Here is a 16,574-nt window from a genome sequence, read left to right on the forward strand (position 1 = left end):
TGCCAAGCGATGGGTTGGCACTCCGTCCAGAGTGTTTCCTGTGTATCCGATGATGCCTGAGATAGGCACAGGATCCCCGTGACCCGAGGTAGTTCGGATAAGCGGTAGAAAATGAATGAATGAATGAATGTTGTAACAAGAGACATCCAGTAATAACACAAACCATCAGTGACATCACCAACAACATCCACAAGGCAGGAGTGTAGGTATCCACTGTTATCCACTGTTCAAAAAGAATTTAAGAGCAGAAATATAGAGGTTCCTGCTTAACCCAGTTGAGCAGCATTTCACTTCCCATCGTACAAGTCTGTTAAACCAAAAAAAAACAACAATGCAACAGTCTGATGATGTCAGTAGTACACCAGATTGAATCAGTTATTGCCATCAAGGGATATGTAACCTACAATTTTGTAAAGCGTTTTTGTTTCTGTACTTTTGTTCAACTAAATATTGTCTGGTCTACCACCAAAGGTGCCTAGTGAATGTGAATGAAATATGAAATTCTGATCTGTTGCCTCATATTTCTCTTTGTATCTCATACCCAAATGCCTTCAGTGCAAAAAGGAAACTCTGTAATGCTATATGAAACCATGACATCATAAACAGTTGTGCAACAGTTTGGTGAAGGCCCACATATAGGTGTGGTGTTCGGGTGCCAACAAACTTTAGGCCATATAATGCATGGCGGCCCTGTTCATTCTATAGACAAGGAATTTACATTTATACAGTTACATTTATCTCATTTAGCTGAAGCATTTTCTCTCAAAGTAACTTACAAATCAAACAAGATACAGTTGAGGGTTAGGAATCTTGTAGTCTTGTGTAGTCAGAACTTCAGACTGAGAGCAGAAGGACATGACTGCAGTTTTTTTTGACTAAGGACCAAGGAGGAAGGCATCTGATTATCATGTAAAGTGTCATGGCTTCCTTCATCCATAACGGGAAGTAGAGCATCATGATGGCTTTGTTTCCATTCTGTTTGTGACCATTAAAAAACACAACACTCCTGGAAAATTCAACCAATCAAATGATTCCCATTGAAAGAGATTCTAATTTTGTGTGCCATATGCATCACACATTCACAGCCAAAGATTTGTGGGCGTGACGTCTGTGGCTGAGACTAAGGATCTTGCTTAAGGGCCCAGCAGTGGCAGATTGATGATGCTGGGTTTTGAACTCATGACCTTCTGATCATTAGCCAAGTAGCTTAATGCCTCAACCAGTGATCTGCCATTGCTGCAATCTGTAGTAGTAGTAGAGCAAATAATGTGAAAAGGAACAGCTAAATGTTATATTGTACCTGACAGAGAAAAAGCGAATATTTCTTTCCATAACCTTTTAAAGAATTCGGACATTAGATATGTGGATAAGTTTGAATATAACCGCTTTAAAAATGTTAGAGCAGAAAACACAAAGCCATGGAGAATTAGCCAAAAATCAAACACGCTGAAGGGTGGGCCAGTTGTGACTAATGGACCCTAGAGCAAACTACAACTAGAATATAGTTTATCTTTTAATGACTATGATTATCAGAAGTGATTAGGAGGCAACTTTATCTTGGTTATGGATGCACTGTTTCTAATTTAGTAAAGTTCCTAATGAATTCTACATTTAACACGTCAAAAATAGCACTATTTTTTGCCTATCAAGACATGTTTTTTTTATTACAGATCTTGAAGTGGAGGACTGTGTATCATTTAAGGATGTCCCCATGTAAATACACTTCTAGTGCTTCTTGCTAGCGGCTAACAGTTTCTTGCTAGCGGCTGCAAAAATCACATACAGCTCAGATTAGCTACAAGGTAATTTTGTCAGCACTGTTAGCTACTCTAAGTACATTAGCCAGCAAGCTCTTACTTTTGATAAGAGCTTGATGGATGGTACATCTATGGAAGAGGCTTTTATAGAGATCATAACCACTTCATCCAATACGCAGAGCTGCATCCATTTCCTAGTACAAAAAGTAAGCCTTTGTTCAGCTACAGCTGGGGCCACTTTTTTTTTTTTTTTTTTTGGGTAATAAACCTATTTATGTGATTAGCCACTCCTCGGTTCACTCCACCGTACAGAATGTAACACGGTCATAATTCTGTTCACTTCAAACAAGTAGCCTTAATTCATTTATGCAGATTAATTAAAGACCTGATGTTGAGTTCTGGCAAATGTTCAGCAAAGTGTTTAGAACTTGTGCATTACGTTACTCACTCACTCATTTTCTACCGCTTTTCCGAACTACCTCGGGTCACGGGCATCTCAGGCGTCATCGGGCATCAAGGCAGGATACACCCTGGACGGAGTGCCAACCCATCGCAGGGCACACACACACACTCTCATTCACACATGCAATCACACACTACGGACAATTTTCCAGAGATGCCAATCAACCTACCATGCACCATCTTTGGACCGGGGGAGGAAACCGGAGTACCCGGAGGAAACCCCCGAGGCACGGGGAGAACATGCAAACTCCACACACACAAGGTGGAGGCGGGAATCGAACCCCCAACCCTTTAGGTGTGAGGCGAACGTGCTAACCACTAAGCCACCGTGCCCCCCTGCCTTACTTTATGTTCATAAAAAAACAAAAACTTCATAAATACTTCATAAGGCAGCAATATATGACAAGACAAGAATAGAACCTTGGAACACTCCTTCACATAGAATATATTAAGCTTCTTTATATTGTTAGGTTTCTTTATATATATATATATATATATATATATATATATATATATATATATATATATATATATATATAGCTAGCACATCATCTTCAGTTCTTTCACCAGGTTTATAGTTCAAATTCTGAGACTAAGATCGTCATCGCGAAATACTGATATTGTCTCCTAAAACGTTGTTTTGGATGTATGATTAAGGTTATTATCTTGATGAAAGATCCCCTGATGTCCAATTATTTTAGAGATTTTGGTCTAAAACATGTCAGTCATTTCTGTTATTATGGCCCTGATTGGGCTTAATGGTATTTTTTCTAGCGATCTTTACAAGTGTGTTGCCTGAATTATAATAAAGGGTCTTTTTACATGGATACGTTGTTTTTTCTTTTTTGTTTTCTGAGAATCAATACTATGATATATAAAGAGAATACTCAGGTTTAGAAATGGACATTTATCACAGGGTTTTTAATACAAGAGATCCACAATCAGCTTGAGCCAGCTCTTGGAGAACATTCGACTGTTCAAACTAATTCCTGTTTGGTCTGCACTGACACTGACTGTGGTTTGGTGGAGCATCTGGGTTTTTATTTTGGAAAATACTCTCTGACCCTTTCAAGGTTCATAAGCATCAACAGCTTGCTGTCTTTTTTCCCTTCTGCTCAGACTCCCACCACAAGCAAACATCAACATGAAAAATGTCATCCAAAAAAAAAATCATTGGAAATTTGTGATGTTCTTGACTGAATAGCACTGGGGTTAAAAAAATAAAACTATAAATGAGTTGCCATGACAATGACAGTGATTTATAACATATATCAGAATATTCACTATTTGTTGGAAATGTGTAGCACTTAATGCACTGCCAATGTAATCGTGTCTATGATACTGATACGTTTTAATAATGAAATAATTTTAATCTTTACTTTAGAAAAATGGCCTCTATTTCCTCTGAAAGTCCACATCGCTTATGCTGTGCAGGCTGTGAGACACTTTGCAAGTCAATGTGTCACACTGGTAACACTGGAACTGCCCTTATGAATATATTCTTTTGCATTTTCTTTTCATTTATTTGACCTTTGCTTAAGGCTAGAGTCTGTGTGTCTTTCTCATTTGAGCTTTTCTTGTGGATGAATCATAATAAAAAAAATCATAGCAGATCATACAGATCATTCAGATCCTTGAAATGACATTTTGTTTGTTCGGAAAAAAATGAGTATACTGTTATATAGCGATGTATTACAGTAAATAACCGGTGGAAGAATGTTTCATATTGTTGTGTTCAGTTTCACAGGGATTAATAGTGCAAGATCAATACATACATTGATTTAAAAGTATTTAAACAAATACATGATAAACATCAAATAAAATATAATCTGGCAGAAAACAACATGTATGCAAAAAGATCATCTCACCACAGAAGCACTTTTACATGTACCAGAGTTAATAAGAAAGTTAATTATTAATGTAAAGGATTTTTTTTTGCTAGCCAATGACAAAATCCCAGGAAAGGCTGAAACCCATCAATACCTCTGATCTCTTGAAATGTAGAAGAAACGCAACCAGCTGAACACCTGAATAAGCCTAACATAGTCTGTTATGTCACCCTTCGTGTATTCTTCTGTACTAGGCTAGTGGCTAAAGGGATATAAACTGCAAATCTCTTAATCCTTTGCTATTGTAAGCTGGAAGGGAGAACAATAACAGCAAATAAGTTCATCCCCAAGCCATTAATACTTGATGCATATTTTACGCTAATAAACAGCATGGTATCCCACCACACGTGTCGATGCTTTTAAAACATCATATTCAAATTACTTGCCACTTCATTGTGTTGTTCTGCCAAAGAGAGAAGGGTGCAGTGCGTTTCACGTGCTCTTATATGACGAGCTAGCATTGTTGTAACCAGGGAAGAGGAAATTCCAACATCTTTAATGTGTGTTAATGTTTTAGTTTTTAAAATTCTAGCAGGACAAAAGTAGCTGTTCAGAAGTGTGACTCACTTCAATGACTCAGCATGGTTAAGATGCAGAGTTTTTTTATTACTTATGTGCTATTTATACTGTATATATATATATGTATATCTGGCACCAAAGATGTTAGCAGCAGGTGCTTTAAAACCTAGATGTTGTGAGGTGTGGATCTGACTGGTTTGTTCAGCACATCTCACAGATTCTCAAACAGATTGATATCTGGGGAATTTGGAGGCCAAGTCAACACCATCAATTCATTCCTGAACATTTTTTGACACTGTCGTTAGGGAATATTGTTGACATGATGGGGTGTATAGGATGTGCAACCCAATGCAACCCCCAGGATCCAATGTTACCTAGCAGAACAATTCCCAGAGCATCACACTGCCTTCTATTTTTTTTTTTTTAGTGTCTGAAATACTAAAGTCAGTAATGAAATTCAAAAAACTTTGATAAATTAAACATAGTCAGATATAAATTCTGCTGGCAGATAGAAAAATATCATTCAGCGATCATAAACTCGACAGCCCATAAACAGAACAAGAATTTCACTTTAACATTTGATTCTTGGCTTGAGGCAAGGTTTTATTATTTCTTAATAATCTGTGACAATTTAAAAACATGGTGCCTGGAGTCACCACTTAACTGAGTCAAATGCGTTCTCAATATATACCTTTATAAAAAGAAATAATGAGCTGCCATAACTAATAGTTATTTCTCTCTTGGAGGGGAAGAAAAAAATAATTTGCATGAATAAATCAGCAGTGGATGTCAAATGAAAGAAAAAAAAAAAAAAAAAAACAACAGGAAAAACTGTGCCTCTGCGTATGTTCTCTTCATTTCTACCAGGTTTCAATGATGGCTAGTCATGGTGTTAGATGGGAGGGATGAAATCTAATCTCCATCAACAGTTCATCAACAAAGAAGTTATTAGTGCTGAGAATACTTTATACCATGAGGTTTCAGTGGAAGATTAACAAAGACATAGGAGAAACTATCACACACACACACACACACACACACACACACACACACACACACACACACACACACACACACACACACACAGTTACCAACATGGTTTTAAGGTTCTGTTCTGTTTTAAGTTTTTTGTTGTTGCTTTCATTGTCAATGACAATGACAATGTTTTTAATCTGTTTTACAGACAATGTAATTTAATCCTTAACACGTTTTTTTTTTTTTTTTTTTAACAGAAAGTAGTCTGCTGAAAACTTGCTGAAATTACCAGGGTTTCATTCCAAGAATTTTGAGATTGATGTGAGGATTAGCTCCTGTAGCCTGTTTCATATATATATATATATATATATATATATATATATATATATATATATATATATATATATATATATATATATTTACATTTTCAATATGTTTGTTTAACTTTTGCCTTCTCAGAAACACTTTTTTACCACCTTGTATCTCTCCCAACAAAATAAAATACCCCCCGGGCAGAGAATTTAATGATCTCTTCCCACTCTACGAGACTCATTAATGTGATTCAAGGAAACCCGAAGGCTTTACCATTCGCATTCAGCCAGATCTACATGACTGGCTGATTAGATATTGCAAGAATGAGTAGGTGTACCGGTGTTCCTAATAAAGTGTTCAGTGAGTGTATATTGGCAATATACTTATTATTTCAATGCTTTCCATCTTATTTGTATTAGATGTTTTATTCTTCATTCTTAAGTCCTGTACAGTTCTTAGTTTACCCTGTATTACTCACTCACTCACTCATTTTCTACCGCTTATCCGAACTACCTCGGGTCACAGGGAGCCTGTGCCTATCTCAGGCGTAATTGGGCATCAAGGCAGGATACACCCTGGACGGAGTGCCAACCCATCGCAGGGCACACACACACACTCTCATTCACTCACGCACTACGGACAATTTTCCAGAGATGCCAATCAACCTACCATGCATGTCTGTGGACCGGGGGAGGAAACCGGAGTACCCGGAGGAAACCCCCGAGGCACGGGGAGAACATGCAAACTCCACACACACAAGGCGGAGGCGGGAATCGAACCCCAAACGTTCGTGTGAGGCGAATGTGCTAACCACTAAGCCACCGTGCCCCCCACCCTGTATTAGTTTTAACAGTAATAAGATTGTGGATTGGCCCTGAAATGGTGGTTTAGAAGGTAAGGATTTGGCAACCTACGAGGTAAAACAAATAACAAAGCTTGGATGTATATACAAGCATGAAATACACTATGAGCATCAGTGCTGTATACAGTAGTAGTCAACCAGCTTCAGGCTAAGGCTAAGCACAATATCTGCTTTCAATTGAATTTAGTTATCAACATTCTTTATCAAAAAGTATCAGACTTTACTGCTGAAGCGTCGCTGAGCTACTCAAGTTACGGACAGGATTGCAGTCTGTCTATTCAGCTTTTTTTCCCCAGATTTCTTTATGTATGTAGCAGTATGTGCTTTCTGCCTGTGTGTTTATATTTTAGTGTTAAAATCATTTGTGATTTCGTTCTAGCAAACTGACGTAGACAGATTAAATTATTCATCTTGAAATGAAACTACTTATTTGATTTTGCTGTGCGTGTTATTTATTTTATCTGCTTTTTCCTGTATCTCTCCTATCTGTTTTTTAGGTTTAAGTCTATGAAAAAAAGGATTATTTAATAAAAATATATGAATTTATTTCTGGGATTAATTCTACCAGGTTTCAATGATGGCTAGTCATGGTGTTAGATGGGAGGGATGAAATCTAATCTCCATCAACAGTTCATCAACAAAGAAGTTATTAGTGCTGAGAATACTTTATACCATGAGGTTTCAGTGGAAGATTAACAAAGACATAGGAGAAACTATCACACACACACACACACACACACACACACACACACACACACACACACACACACACACACACACACACACACACACACACACACACACACACAGAGTTACCAACATGGTTTTAAGGTTCTGTTCTGTTTTAAGTTTTTTGTTGTTGCTTTCATTGTCAATGACAATGACAATGTTTTTAATCTGTTTTACAGACAATGTAATTTAATCCTTAACAAGTTTTTTTTTTTTTTTTTTTTAACAGAAAGTAGTCTGCTGAAAACTTGCTGAAATTACCAGGGTTTCATTCCAAGAATTTTGAGATTGATGTGAGGATTAGCTCCTGTAGCCTGTTTCATATATATATATATATATATATATATATATATATATATATATATATATATATATATATATATATATATATATTTACATTTTCAATATGTTTGTTTAACTTTTGCCTTCTCAGAAACACTTTTTTACCACCTTGTATCTCTCCCAACAAAATAAAATACCCCCCGGGCAGAGAATTTAATGATCTCTTCCCACTCTACGAGACTCATTAATGTGATTCAAGGAAACCCGAAGGCTTTACCATTCGCATGGGGGTGACTGATTTAGCAAAAATCTAGACTTGTTTGTGACATTTACATTTTGTGAGTTTGTTTGTGTTAATATGCAGGAGGCGCTGAGGGTCAGCTGCAGCAAGGCGCGTTCATAAATGCAATGTTATTAACTTACAGCAATCAGCCTGAAATGTTACCAGCCCCTAGTGAATTCTCTCTTTATTATCTTTATTTTCATTCTGACACTGTTTAGGAGAATCGTTCCGAGTGCCGAAATAAAATGATACGATATATTATGAGATTCTGTATGACACACTGTATGACCAAAAGTATGTGGACACCTGCTTTGTACCTACAGTATATTCGGTTCTTCCATCAAACTAGCACAAGTTTGACGGAAGAATTTCGTGTTAGCACAAAATTGTTGCACGTTTTTGTATGCATTAAAATTTCGCTTCACTGGATTTCACTTCAATGTGCCTGTGAGATCTGTGGTTTGTCTAGGTTGGTGTGGAAGAACTTGTGTCCTGCAGAAATCCCTGACCTCAACCCCACTAAACACCTTTGGAATAAACTAGAAGACTGACTGCACCCCAGGCCTCCTCAATTGACATGTTCTTGGAGATGTATGAGAGCCCAAATCCCAACAGCCACGCTCTAACATCTAGTGCAAGCCTTCTCAGAACAGTGGAGGTTATTAGAACAGTAAAGAGGGACTGAATCTGGAAGCTCATTTGGGTGCGATAGTCCAGAAACCTATGCGATATTTATGTGAACTTTTCCATGAAAGATCAGATATCTGCTTCTCTGATGTAGAATTTCTTTGGATTTACAATTTCATACATAAAATTGCCTCCTATCATGTGTTAGGCAAATTGCAATTGCACTGAAAACCTTCGCACTTTAACATCCCAGTATGCTTCTAGAAATGATCATACCAAATACCCAAATAAAACAGGAGATTTCAGAGAATTCTGTCATTCTGAACTCTCCAGTATTAACTGACACCCTGAAAGCTCTGACCCCTTCTATCCTTTATCTAGTGTAAAAGACACTTTAGTTAGTTTATTATTAGAAATACAGGTTAGGTGTAGATACTTCAGTTAGATTATCATTGGCAGAGTGATTATCTATACTGAGTGCTTTTCTGAGTTATTGTTGCCTTTCTGTCAGTCTGGGCATTCTCTGTCGACCTCTCTCATCAACACGGCTTTTTCAGTCATGTCCTATTCAGAGTACAACAATAAAAATCATATTTTGTCCACCTTTTTTTCTCACGGTTGATGTAAACATTACCCAAAGCTGCTGGTACAGATCTGCCTGCAGATCTACATGACTGGCTGATTAGATATTGCAAGAATGAGTAGGTGTACCGGTGTTCCTAATAAAGTGTTCAGTGAGTGTATATTGGCAATATACTTAATATTAATTTAGGTCATTTTTCATCTTTAGTGTTTTATTATTTCAATGCTTTCCATCTTATTTGTATTAGATGTTTTATTCTTCATTCTTAAGTCCTGTACAGTTCTTAGTTTACCCTGTATTACTCACTCACTCACTCATTTTCTACCGCTTATCCGAACTACCTCGGGTCACGGGGAGCCTGTGCCTATCTCAGGCGTAATTGGGCATCAAGGCAGGATACACCCTGGACGGAGTGCCAACCCATCGCAGGGCAAACACACACACACTCTCATTCACTCACGCACTCACACACTACGGACAATTTTCCAGAGATGCCAATCAACCTACCATGCATGTCTTTGGACCGGGGGAGGAAACCGGAGTACCCGGAGGAAACCCCTGAGGCACGGGGAGAACATGCAAACTCCACACACACAAGGCGGAGGCGGGAATCGAACCCCAAACGTTCGTGTGAGGCGAACGTGCTAACCACTAAGCCACCGTGCCCCCCACCCTGTATTAGTTTAAACAGTAATAAGATTGTGGATTGGCCCTGAAATGGTGGTTTAGAAGGTAAGGATTTGGCAACCTACGAGGTAAAACAAATAACAAAGCTTGGATGTATATACAAGCATGAAATACACTATGAGCATCAGTGCTGTATAGTAGTCAACCAGCTTCAGGCTAAGGCTAAGCACAATATCTGCTTTCAATTGAATTTAGTTATCAACATTCTTTATCAAAAAGTATCAGACTTTACTGCTGAAGCGTCGCTGAGCTACTCAAGTTACGGACAGGATTGCAGTCTGTCTATTCAGCTTTTTTTCCCCAGATTTCTTTATGTATGTAGCAGTATGTGCTTTCTGCCTGTGTGTTTATATTTTAGTGTTAAAATCATTTGTGATTTCGTTCTAGCAAACTGACGTAGACAGATTAAATTATTCATCTTGAAATGAAACTACTTATTTGATTTTGCTGTGCGTGTTATTTATTTTATCTGCTTTTTCCTGTATCTCTCCTATCTGTTTTTTAGGTTTAAGTCTATGAAAAAAAGGATTATTTAATAAAAATATATGAATTTATTTCTGGGATTAATTAAGTGATCTGTCTTATTTTTAATGACGTGAATAAGCGCATAACTCAAGGATAGTCTAAAGCTGCAATACTGAACTTATTTCCCAAGTAATTTTATTTTAATACATTTTACATTTAACATACACTGTTGCTTATTAAAATACATTTACATTTAGAATCCATATTTCTTAAATACATTCTGACCTTTCTTAGCCAAGGACATGACTGAACTTATGACTAACAGACTGCCTGCTTTGGCAGAAACCTGCACTTGGTTCCCTGCTCTTTTAAATCAGCCAAAGACTTTAGGGCTGAAACTGACAGTGAAGATGACCGATGTGTTACTCTACAAGTAGGAACTGAGTGGATAATGTACAGCTGTTCACATTTGGCCCCTCTTCCCCTTCCTCTTAACCAGCCAATGGATCTGTCTTACCATCGTCACACAAAAGAGTCACGTCCATGAATCAATGCCAGGCTTGTATGTTGGTGGGAGGATTTAAAAAGGGGCAGCTTGGGCACTGCAATAAAAATGTCATCATTCAGCAGTACTGCAGTGCATGGTTGATTGTGAAGGGTTTTAGTACTTTGTGTGTGTGTGTTTGTGTGTGTGTGTGGGATGCAAGGTTATGGGGGCATGACAACAATGCTGCTGTAAGAGCGAGACAAAACGAGGATGGGGCGTCTAGAAGGAGGTACAGGAGATAAGGGGGGAAGGGGAGGGTGGAGAGTATTTGCAAACCATCTGTTGAAAAATGGCAGGCTGCAAACATCAGCTGTGAGCTTGGAGGAAAATTGTTCCTCCTACTCACTGGTGGGTTGGAGCTATTTGGATTACAGTTAGGGCAGCAGAATGCAAAGGCAGTTATCTGCTGTCAAAAATAAGCCCTCCAGCTAGTTTTCCGCTTTTAAAGCCAATGCGTGGAGACCTGTCTTAATGTCTCGGTGCTGTGTTACTAACGGCGCTGTACATGAGTCAAAGTACAAAAATCCTTTGCTTCAATGGCTGATTTTGAATGGAGAGGGAGAATTATTACACAAAGATGCGGTTGTAATTTCACGCAGCGAATCCAGGCATCAACTTAGGCAAAGGGATGAATGCATGATAGATGCCCAATATGAAGCGAGAGAGTAGACATGGGATCAAAGGGAAGTAGCAAGAAAACTGTTGGTACAAAAAAAAAATACTCCTGGAAGTAAGCTGGGAAAATGAGGGAGCGAGTAGGATGTAAATGAGACTATTTAAATGCAAACCCAGCAGGCCAGACTTCTCCATTTGAGCCTGACCCTCTTTTCAGGTGTCTCTCAATGGGCTATTACATGTGGGCTAGAAGGCAACATACAAGCCAAGTATTGTTGGCTTTAACGAAAATCTCCCCATGGCACAAACGGATCCATTGTAACTGACTACATTCTGTCAAATGGCCTACATTTGGTAATTTTAAAAATCACATCAGCGTATAACGACAAGCTCCAAGTTAATGGTTCACTAGTAAAATATAAAATATAAACAAGTGTGTGTGTGTGTGTGTGTATGAGCAAAATAAATGCAGTCCAAAAGACTTTCAAAGAAACAGCACTTTCATCTTTTTGAAAGCCTCAATAGCTTAAAAGCGAACATCCTCTATATTAATTATACTGTTAATGTCAGCTTGAACTCACTTATATTGAATCTAATCATAGCTTTTAATCATCTACTTTGTCTGTATGATGCTGAATGGGTCTGGTACTGTTGCAAAACCCACCAAATTATAAAACATTAAAATGCTCTTTTTCTATCAACTAAAATCTGTTAATGTGTTCATCAAAAGAGACTTGCTTTTTGCAAAAGTGAACAAAATGATAAGTATTCACTAAAAATTGGCCACAATCAAATGATTGCTTGAGGTTAACGTGGTCACACATCCACGGCTTTGTTAGCATACATCAGTAATGCAATCAAGCCTGTGATTACAGTCATTTTCAACTCAAGCATGTGTCTGCTTCGCTAACGTTGCGCACACACCGGTTTTGTTATCCCAGAGAAGGTTCACGAACATGAAGCTTTTTACAGAAAGCTATCCGCTGCTTTTTGGTTCTTTCTAAAGTGATTAAAGGGAATAATGGGTCATAGTGTTTAAAACAGCATAGTAACAACATAGTGTAAAACAGCACTAATGGACTAATGTATCTACAGAAAAAGAAGACGAATGTACAGATGTTTCTAAAGTCAGCTTATCGTTCTGCTTTAAAAATATGAGATAGTGGATATAGCCATGTTCCTCCATTTACTCTCCTTCAGCTTAAATCTATTTTCGTATGTCGGCTGATGTGCCAGTACACTTTATAGCATATTTCGATTAGGTAAGTGCTACTGAATATCTTATATTTAAACAGACTTTGTAAGGTTCCCTATTTGTGTGAGCAGCATGAATTATGAATTAAACATGAAGGTCATTGCTCTGATGAAATATACAAGACTCTCCTCCAAAGAGGAAATCCAGCATATATTCAGCTCAACAGTGCAGAGGTACGAGCTACCGCTGGGGATTGTGGACAATGCTGCCATATCTTTTTTTTTTACCTTCATGACCACCTGACAGTTTTGGATCCTTTATCAATTAATTAGTAGAAAAGGAAGCCTGAGTGTGAGATAGAAGCACTGCTTTATAATACGGGGGAACTGCACAAATTAACGCTCTAAAGAATGGCCGGGGACCATTCGAAGGATGAACACTGACTGCATACCTGATGCAGGTGCCTCCATTTCTGCATGGTTGGTGCTGACACTTTGTTGTATCACAGTTGTGGATGTGTTGGCCATGATAAGCCTCTTCCATCATGTGAAGTTCTCTAGAGTTGACCTGAAGCTCCATGATGCAGCCCACAAAGCCAGAGACATTGCCAATGCTGTCATGCAGCTTGGAAGGAAATGGCACACTACCCAGGAAAGTGGGTCCAAACACAACCTGAATTAAAAAAACAAGACAAAACCTTAATTATATACAGTACAAACTGTGAGTTTGACACAATTTTTCATTCTAGAAAAAAATCAGATACTGAAGATAATCATTTTTTTTTGGATTAATCATTTCAAATAATTTGTTATTCAGAATACCATAAAATCAACACCAAACAATGGAACGCTATGCTTAAAAATATACACTGCTAATTAAATTAAATACATTTACAAATTGGAAATAGACAGCCAACATAGAGGTCACTTTAGTGGCTATAGAGTTTGAATGTTGAATATATTTTATGCACCAGAACATTATAAAAGGACCATTAAGGCCAAGATAGCAGCACATATATTGATATGTAACTCATTATAATTATTATAATGCATTAGAACAGTCAGTTTTCTCCTTTTAAAAGCAGGAAGCCAGGCAATCAAACATATGTGGATGTCCAGCAATATACGCATTCATTAAATATGGATTAACAAAACTAACGAAGATGCACAAGCTTTTATAAATAAAAAAGTTGAAACTTAGGATACACTGCATGAAAAAGAACTGCATCATAAACACAATCAGATTAATATGACAAAGCCTAATCTGTTATATAGTACAATCGCATTGGGTAGAATGTTCAGGGGTGAAAAGTAATAAATCACTCTCATTACTGTACTTGAGTTTATGAGGCAATGTAATGGTAATTAAACTGCATGAGTTTTCACAGTAAGAGGAACAACTTTTAAGGCATTTAACCCTGGAAGACTCTTAGCCAATAAAATAAGAGTATGTGCAAATTTTAACATGAAACAAAGCTATTTCCTGACAAATGTCTACATTTCGGGTGCTAAATAAGTAGCAGCAATCTCTGAGACAGTGGAGATAGATGAGCATGAATGGCAAAATTTATCACATATCTTTAGTTTTAACTGATTAAAACAAAACAGTGTGATGCCAATGATCAAGCCAGAACCTGTAGAGATATCTGTATTTCACTTCCCAACATCCTACCTGCAGAAACGTGTACTTGTGAGTCATTAGCTAGCTGAGTGAACTCGACAAACTACACTGATATTTGTTTCACAGTATGAAAGCTCTGTATTAAGCTAAAAATACCACTTCAGTGTTCAGTAATGACTGCTGATTACTGCTGTGTTGTGTTGTAAAAGTTCCCAAATGCTCATGTATTTGAGAATGTTTGCTACAGAGCTAACGATGTAGCTAGAAACATGAATTAGGTTGAGGTATCTAATAAACCTAACAAGTTACACAACCATCACTTGATTAGTTAAGATAACATTAAGAACATTTTATGATTAGCTGTGTCAGTTGAGACATACAGTATAGCCTCTTCCGAAAGTATTGGAACAACAAGGCCAATTCTTTAGTTTTTTGCTAAAAACATTTGGTGGAGAGGTTGATGGAGAGCTCCTGCCTCAAGTGGAGGAGTTTAAGTATCTTGGGGTCTTGTTCACGAGTGAGGGAAGGATGGAACGGGAGATCGACAGGCGGATCGGTGTATCCTATGCAGTGATGCGGTCGATATACCGGTCTGTTGTGGTGAAGAAAGAGCTGAGCTGTAAGGCGAAGCTCTCTATTTACCAGTCGATCTACGTTCCTACCCTCACCTATGGTCATGAGCTTTGGGTCATGACCGAAAGGACAAGATCCCGGATACAGGCAGCCGAAATGAGTTTCCTCCGTAGGGTGGCTGGGCGCTCCCTTAGAGATACGGCGAGGAGCTCGGTCACTCGGGAGGAGCTCAGAATAGAGCCGCTGCTCCTCCACATCGAGAGGAGCCAGTTGAGGTGGCTCGGGCGTCTGTTCCGGATGCCTCCTGGACGCCTCCCTAGGCGCTGGAGGGACTGTGTCTCTCGGCTGGCCTGGGAACGCCTCGGTATTCCCCCGGAAGAGCTGGAGGAAGTGTCTGGGGAGAGGGAAGTCTGAGCGTCCCTGCTTAGACTGCTGCCCCCGCGACCCGGCCCCGGATAAGCGGCAGAAGATGGATTAAAAACATTTGGGTTTTTGATAAAAAAAAAAAATTGTATGATATCAGAATTTTAGCTGTCATTTCCTGATATTTCCATCTAGATGTGCTAAACAACCATGAATATTAATAGTGCCTGTATTTGTTGTATTTGTTGTTAAAAAGGATAAACTAACACAAAGACTAGAAAGCTGAATATAGGAAAAAAGCAATCTATTTTAAGGCTGAGGAAAGAGAGCACTCAGCGGTCAAGCATGGTTGTGGTAGTCTCATCTCTTGGGCTTGCATGGCTGCTTCTGGGTCAGGATTACTAATCTTTATTGATGATGTAACTCATGATGGGTGCAGCAGAAAGAATTCAGAAAGCTAGAGAAATATTCAGTCTGCTAATTTGCAATCTGTTATAGAGGAATATCATCATGCAGCAAGACAATGACTCAAATCACACCGCTAACACAACAAAAGACTTCATCAGGGGAAAAATGGTAAGCTTTAAACCGGCCAAGTCAATCAGCAGATTCTAACCAAGCTGAGCCGCATTCCACCTCTGGAAAAGGAGATTAAAAGGAAAAAATCTCCAAAACAATCTGAAAAGAACTGAAAGAAGCTGTGAAACAAACCTGAATGTACCAAAAACAAAATATATCACAAAAGAAGAACGCAGCAGGCATTTGGGTTTCTGGGTTGACGCAGTTAACCAAGCAAGCAACCGAATATTATGAGATTCTTAATTTAAAAATCAGGCAGTCTAAAATCAAAGGTGTCATGTACAGTAGTTTAACACATTTAGATGTAAATATCAGAAATTCTGATCTATCGACTCACTTATCTTTTTATCTCGAACCCAAATGTCTTCAATGAATAGCAAAAACAGAAGAACTGGCCTTGCTGTTCTAATCCATTCAGAGGAAACTGTATATAAAAAAATCATTTGTAAAGTAATTACTCAAGTAGAATTGTGACTAATTTAGACTAATTTATTCAAGATATTTGTTACTATGGTAGCAGTAACAAAGTCAGTGTACAGTGTATATGTTGAGCCACAATTGGGAATGTCAGTTCAAATCAAATCAAATCTTATTGGTTACACACAGAAGGATATACAGTAGAATGAATTGTACAGTGGTCCAGTGACATT

General features: G+C 38.2%; 1 protein-coding gene across 1 annotated transcript in view; it reads right to left on the reverse strand.

Annotated features, from left to right (window-relative positions):
- Nucleotides 1–16,574, reverse strand: part of eys (eyes shut homolog) — a 301,631-nt gene that overhangs the window by 22,173 nt on the left and 262,884 nt on the right. The window contains 1 exon segment of the mRNA XM_060888558.1: nt 13,241–13,461. Within this exon segment, the coding sequence (XP_060744541.1) occupies nt 13,241–13,461 (221 nt within the window).

Source organism: Tachysurus vachellii, chromosome 2, assembly GCF_030014155.1.
Source record: "Tachysurus vachellii isolate PV-2020 chromosome 2, HZAU_Pvac_v1, whole genome shotgun sequence".
Taxonomy (NCBI): domain Eukaryota; kingdom Metazoa; phylum Chordata; class Actinopteri; order Siluriformes; family Bagridae; genus Tachysurus; species Tachysurus vachellii.